Source organism: Musca autumnalis, unplaced genomic scaffold (assembly GCF_047663935.1).
Source record: "Musca autumnalis isolate F117 unplaced genomic scaffold, ASM4766393v1 scaffold_1, whole genome shotgun sequence".
Classification (NCBI taxonomy): domain Eukaryota; kingdom Metazoa; phylum Arthropoda; class Insecta; order Diptera; family Muscidae; genus Musca; species Musca autumnalis.
The window spans coordinates 1,300,351-1,307,757 of record NW_027411644.1 but is presented as its reverse complement, the minus strand read 5'-3'; the positions used below and the strand labels follow the sequence as shown (position 1 = coordinate 1,307,757).

General features: G+C 31.6%; 1 protein-coding gene across 3 annotated transcripts in view; it reads left to right on the top strand.

The window, feature by feature from the left end:
- The first annotated feature begins 4,324 nt into the window (after nt 1-4,324).
- The window catches only part of LOC141390289 (glucose dehydrogenase [FAD, quinone]), a 30,534-nt gene continuing 27,451 nt past the window's right edge, over nt 4,325-7,407 (top strand). The window contains exon 1 of one of the 3 annotated variants that reach the window (XM_073963201.1): nt 4,325-4,508. In XM_073963201.1, coding sequence (XP_073819302.1) covers nt 4,491-4,508 — 18 coding nt within the window. In that variant the 5' untranslated portion in view covers nt 4,325-4,490. Of the gene's footprint in view, nt 4,509-4,536; nt 4,666-7,407 lie in introns of those variants that run through there. The other 2 variants (XM_073963202.1, XM_073963203.1) reach the window with 2 other exon arrangements.

Here is a 7,407-nt window from a genome sequence, read left to right as displayed (position 1 = left end):
TAGTCATTTGTTGGAAAAATAACTTCAAAAACTAGAAATTTCTAGCCAAATTGCGTACAAAGGGACACCAATTACAATCATGCCAAAATTACATCAGGAACATCATTCTTTCTATCGGAATCAATGACAAAACTACTGAAAACGATGGGAAACCAATAAGTCCCCCATTCTGATTACTAAAATGATAAAAATCTAAAAATTTGGAAATTATTAATCGATTATTGTGGTCCAACATTTTTAATGTTCAATTTAAAAATACGCATTTTTTTGTTTTTCGGTAAAATTTTAGTATAACGCTACTGTAAATGAAATATTTGTCTGTGCCATATTAAAGACAGCTTTTCAGCCTGCAAAATTATATTTGGAATTGTTAAAAAAATCTCTACTCGTTTCGAAGTTATCAACGTTTACATGTTTTATTTAAGTGATAGACCAATTTTAGGAAAACATTAATTTCAATGAAAAATTAAATTTTTCATAGAAATTTTTCAAAATATGTTTATGTTGATTGTAGATGGGCTTTTTGTTCAGTTTTGTTTAAATGAAAATAAAAACGCTTCGTTTCGTTGGCTTTTTTCCAACTTTTCAAGACTGTGGTTTTTATTGAAGGAATTCTGGTAACAAAATTAGAAAAAATAAACATTCATTTAAAATTTTTTTTTTTAACTTCTGTAAATATTGCACAAAAATATGTTTCAAAATATGTTTGGCATTTTTTTTTTGGATTTGTGAAACCGTGTACTTTTCATTGAGTAAAATATATATTTGAGTTATATGACTTAAAAGTATGTACTTGGTGATCACGTCGAAATTTATTATAGAAAAATGTTGATCAGCTTGAATGATATAAATTCATATACATACATATGTAGTACGTTCCGAGACTTTAAAATGAATTCTAGACATTTATATACCGGGAAAAACCTTGGCATTTAACAATTATCCTTAGATCACAGGATTTCAAATAATATATTAATGTATTTAGTCAACTGGAGGCCTTTATGATGTGTCCAGAAAATACATAAAATAAATGTGCTTACCAACATTTTCCTCAGATTTTCAATCAAATTTTCTCCGTTGCAAATCTCTTGAGCAGGATCAACATGAGTTACACTACCGCTCACTTGAATAGAACCCCCCTGCAAAATTTTTTTCAACCTCAATTTTTTCCAAATTATACAAGATATGAAATTATTAAGTTTTATTATACACTCCACGTCAGTAGAATAGAACACCTACATTTTTGTTAATGTTAGCTTATTTATCCCAAAACGAATGAATCTGCATTTTTAATCTTGTGGGGATTTATAGTCCATGATGTTCCGTATCAAACACAGAAAAAATTATGTTTCCAGCTCTTCGCGAAATGATTTTCTGATCAATTTTCCGATAGTACTATGTAAAATATGCATTTATTTTTGGTCATCAGGATAGAACAGTCACTATATTTTCGCGAATTTTTGAGATATTAACGCCGAATTTTCTTTCAGTCGATAAAGCAAGGTTTTCTAATAATTTTCACCAAAGAAAACCTATAAAGTATTCCGCGGACACCGAAATAACAGCGTTAAAGGGTTCAAATTGACAGATATTTGAAACATCTCGGAATATCAATAGGAGTCGCGCAGTTATGTCATATTTCTTCACAATAAGATAGAATATGACACTGACAACCTCGACGGATACAATCCAGTGCTTCGGATGCCGATAAAATGGAACATTTTCAAAATAATTATGAGAAACGTCAAAATTTCTTATAAAAACCATGATGTTTTGTTCAACAAAATGGGGTTTCCGCGAAAAAGTCTGCCGTTTAAAGGTTTGGAAATATCCACCAGATTAAGAGGAAAATAATCTGATATGAAAACAACCGCTATTTTAATACACTGAGGGAAATTTTAGCACATTTTTCAAATTGAACACACCCTTTGGACTTCGAGTTTTATATGTGTTCTTTTTTCGGTGTCCGCGACTGTTCTCAACAGTGTTATGCTCCAATATAAATGGACCAGGTTATGCTCTCTATACCGGATTTTACGAATTAGTAGTTTTTTTAACTGAACTCGCAAATGAAAAAGCCCCGTTTTCGCGGGAAAACACAGTCATGGAAATTGAGGTTTTAGGTTTCTTATGTTGTTTTAAAAAGTACTAAAATTTCCCTCAGTGTATTAAAATAACGGTTGTTTTCGTATCAGATTATCTTCCTCCAAATCTGGAGCAAATTTCCAAACCTTTAAACGGCGGACTTGTTCGCGGAAAAACCATTTTATTGAACAAAACATCAAGGTATTTATAAGAAATGTTGACGTTTTTCATAATTATTTTGAAAATGCTCCATCTTATCAGCATCCGAAGCACTCGATTGTATCCGTCAAAGTTGTCTGTGTCATATTCTATATTATTGTGAAGAAATATGACGTAACTGCGCGACTCCTATTGATATTCCGAGATGTTTCAAATATCTGTCAATTTGAACCCTTTAACGCTGTTATTTCGGTGTCCGCGGAATATTTTATAGGTTTTCTTTGGTGAAAATTATTAGAAAGCCTTGCTTTATCGACTGAAAGAAAATTCGGCGTTAATATCTCAAAAATTCGCGAAAATATAGTGACTGTTCTATCCTGATGACCAAAAATAAATGCATATTTTACATAGTACTATCGGAAAATTGATCAGAAAATCATTACGCGAAAAGCTAGAAACATAATTTTTTCTGTGTTTGATACGGAACATCATAGACTTTAAATCCCCACAAGACTGAAAACGCAGATTCATTCGTTTTGGGATAAATAAGCTAACATTAACAAAAAATTAGGTGTTCTATTCTACTGACGTGGAGTGTATTTTGCTTCATGTGTTTGGAGTAAACTTAGTCATTCATTTGCATTCAAATCCAATTTGTGTAAGAATTATGCAAGGAAAACAAAATAAAGTCAAAAATTTAATTAAAAAAATTGGCTCATTTGAATAGAACCCCCCTTTAAAACTTGGGAATACAGAAAGATTGTAGTAGAATATCGATGCATATTTACTCTATATTGAAAACGAAGTACTTTCAGTAATATTCAGTAAAAGTATATCCCTCCTGATTAAGGATACACCCGTATATCCTGCTTTGGCAAGGATTCTTTAAATAATCGGGTGTAATGCCCAACAAAGCTTGCTTTTTTTATTCAACAAGTTTATTTTTGGAAGATTGCTGTCTCCTTTAGTCGTACATTTTACGCATAAATCATTCCCATACATTTTAGAGAATATTTTCCACTCTAGAATATGCAATACAATACAATTTGAAATAGTCAGTCGCAAATGTTTTGAGCAGCACTGTGCAAATATACATACTTATGTGCAGTTAGACAATAAATGTACTGCAAAGTAAAAAAATTCATATTAATTGTTCGTATATGGCAACAAATTGTGTAAATACTATACGGTTTTTTGTACAAATCTCTTGCTATTGGTCCCCAAAACAATAATTTTTCCCTATATTTTCAGAGGTATTTTGATGTTCGGACAGATTTGCAAATCGGACAGATTTGCATTTGTCCATTATTTAACAGTACATATTGAGTCATTGTTTATTGTTAATATGATCTAATGCGTGTTTTACCTGTCTGAAGACCCTCCATGACGGCTTTTATTATCACTGAACTTTATCACATTCAATACTGTTAGTCCATTATTAGCTGCAAAAGTCATAAAAATGCATAATGACTACAAAAATTTGAAAAAGTTATTAGTTTTATAGTACTGCTCTTTCCGTTGCAATACATTTATTGTCACCTCAGAGCAGTAGTTAATTCTTATTTTAGTCCGCATTTGTATAAATTGCAAATAAACTTTGTATATTTTGGCGGAATATTGACGGACCAATAGCAAGAGTTTTGCAAAAAAAGCCGTATAGTTTTTAAATAATTTGTTGCCATAAACGAACTATTAATATGAAATTGTTTGTTGTCTTATTTGAGAAACTCTGCATACAAGCCACTCAACTTTCCAAAACACATCCATATGCTAATCTGTAATCTTCTTCTTCACCCTAAACATTAAAATATTTTTGCAAAATAAATAATCTCCCCCAGTCCAGTTAATGATACTGTTGTTTACATACATATGTATGAAGGTTAAAGCGTGTTGTAACTTGAACTTGAAAATCTTACTGGAATTTGGTATGTATTTTTAGCGAACGTCATCGAACACCAATTGATTGATCTACTGAATAACACAAATACAGATAAATTTGTAAGGGCTGTCGGTGTTTGTATAAGCGTTGAAATGCCGATACTTCCCCACAATAAGCATCATGTTGTTGTCGATCGACTTTATCTTAGAGCAGTGTTCTCATCAACAATCAATAGTTGAGTGGGTCTCATAGCAGACACACGCATGCGTTTCGCAGTTCTGAATTTAAAATAGGCTAGTTAAATTGTAAATGAAATAAAAATTACACAATCCGCATTTAAACGAGTTCTAAAAACAGACGTTCTAAAATGACGAGGCGCGAAAAGGTATAAACGATGTAATCCCACAAAAGGATGGGTGCAGAAAAAATGTGATAACTGAAGACAGTGTTTTGACAAATCATTTTAAACATACAAATATAGTGTGTACCGACCTACCATGATCCTAATCCATTTGCTATCAAAAGCCTAAGCGAGCAAAATTGTGAGAACAAAAGAAAAAAAACAAGGTTTTTGTTATGTGCTTTGCTATATAAAATATTTTCCAGCCTTTTTCTAAATTAGTGCTAAAAAAACAATTTATAAAGAAAAAAATTATTACAGATTCTGAAGCAAATCAATAATTAATACAAATTTTTTTTTATTTTTTTTTTGTTTCAAATAAAAGTGAAAATTTTAAAAAAATTGTGAAATATCGTGGAAACAAATAGTTGTCTAAATATGTGCCGTTTTTTATTGTGTGATATAAAACAAATCAACACGAATACAAATTTCCAAATAAATAAAATTAAGCCAAAATATTTTTCAGCAACATTTAACTTTGAAAAAATGTCACGGTGGTGTTAAATAATACCCCAGTTACACTTAACCGGATTAACCCAGTGGGTTTAAGTTTCAAATGTCAATTACATAGCGCAAACGTCAAATAAGTCCTCATGAAGTGGGTTAACCCGGCAAAAAACTCTAGAGTAACCGTACTATAACATTAAGTTAAAAGTGCTTACACCTGAGAAGATTTTACAGATTCTGAAACAACAATGTTTATAGATGAGAAAAATCAGGATTTTGCGATGGACTAGAGAAAATATTGTAGCTGTGAAAATTCTCTACAAAATTGACCTTTATCATTATTTCCTAGGTCTTACCATTTTTTTGAGATATGGAAGTTCATTTTTAGGAAGGAGGCGAAGAAGTCAGTGTATTGTCCGAATTTGAACTTCCATATCTCAAAAATTGTGAAACCTAGAAAAAAGTCATGAAGGTTAATCTTGTAGATGATTTTAACAACAGCAACATTTCGATAGGACTTGCCGTTTTCAAGCAAAATCCTGAAAAATCAATACTCTTCATTTTTAAGTTTTGCCTTTTTAGAGCGAAGGCAATTATTTGTGAGACTTTTAATCAATCGAGCTACAGTATTACAACCAATGTTTGCAATACATTGTAAAAAATTTCATATTATTCGTTTGTTTATATAAAAAACTATACGGTTTGCTTGCTATTGATCCTCAAAATAATATAACGTTAAAATATACAAAGGTTTGTTGCGATTTATAACAAATGTAGACAAATAGGCCATGACTTCATTATCCGGATTTAGCGCATTATCAGGTTTTATTTGCTAAATCCGGCCATAATCTACCAGATTTCCCATACAAAAATAAATCCTCATATTGAGTGGATTTATTTTAAATCCGGCATAAATCCTCGTATACAACTCTGTTTTTTGCAACATGTTGCTAGAAAATACGAAAGGTTGCAAACTAGGCGAAACAATTAAATTTGCTTTGATATACAAAGTTGATTTTAATAAAACAAGACTAATATTTACGATGTGTAAGCGATAAAATAATGCATTATTTGCTCATTAGTTAGCATTAGTAGCATAATGTGCTATTATTTTCAATATTAAACAATAATTTTGTAATTTGCCGTATGTTTTTTGAGACGAATTCAATTTACAACAACTTCTTTTGACGTTTCAAATTCGATCAGATGAGCTGATGCATCTACCTTGGTAATTGTGGCTGACTGCCATTTAAATCCTCCAAAGGTATATCTAAATGCAATGAGATTTGTACTGGATTTATTAAATCCAGTTGAGGATTTATGGCTAGTCTAAATGAGCTATAAATTAAGAATTATCTACTACTTGGGGGTGACAATAAAAGAAATGCAAAAATTCCAAATCTATGGTTTCTTGGAGAACTACCAAAGTAGTGTTCCACAATAAGTTGTTTATCCACTGTAGACACTTATTGGAGCTTTAATGAGCTCCAAACTTAAGGCTCGGCATGGTCCACTCTAAGGGTACTGGTTCCCCAATTTTTAGGATCATTTTCGAGCTTTTTTCTTAAAATGGACTCAGGATTTAGGCCGAGGTATTTATTAGTTTAGTGTTGTTATATTACATCAGCATGATCTGGCCTTTGGAATGGTGGTAGTTGAACTTGCTTGAGCTTTCTTTCCTTTTGGGGCGTGTCTTGAGGCATCACTTGTACAGAAGTCTTATTCAAGATATGTCACCAACATTACACTAAGGAGTATTTGCCACCATTGAAACTTGTATGTTGTCTGGCCTGGGAATCGAACCCGATCATTCAGCGTGCAATGCAGATGTGCATACGATTGCCTCACCGTGTTTTATTAACTCATAAATACACCCTATTGGAGAACAATAAACTTTTATGATATGGTAGGACATTTAGCTACGGAATTTTATACAAAATCACATAAATTCTAGGTACTTTAAATTAATATGAAGATCATTGAGCGTAATCTTGTATTATGTTACGGAACCAGTTGTAAACCTGTCTCGTTATTTAGTGTACATACATGTATGTATATGTGTATATAATTTCACGTTATAAAGGAATCATCCTATTTATGCTTACATATTAAGCTCCAATTTCTGGCCATAATAAATGTTAATGACATTTGATAATGTAGTTTATCGACCTACTTCAAGGTCAGGTTATTTTGTTTCGAAACGAAGGAGCCATGCTATGCATTCATGTTAAATTTAAGATGTTTAATGGAATTGGATGTCAAGTAATAGTTTGAGCTACAGTACTGCTCAAAACATTTACAACTGGAATGACTAGTTCATATTTTATATAGTTCTGAGGTGTTTTGTGGATTAGAAATGCAAATATTTTTGTAATAATTGCAATTGCATAATTGCACTTATTTTACAAAAAATATACAAAACAAAGCTCGAACTCAC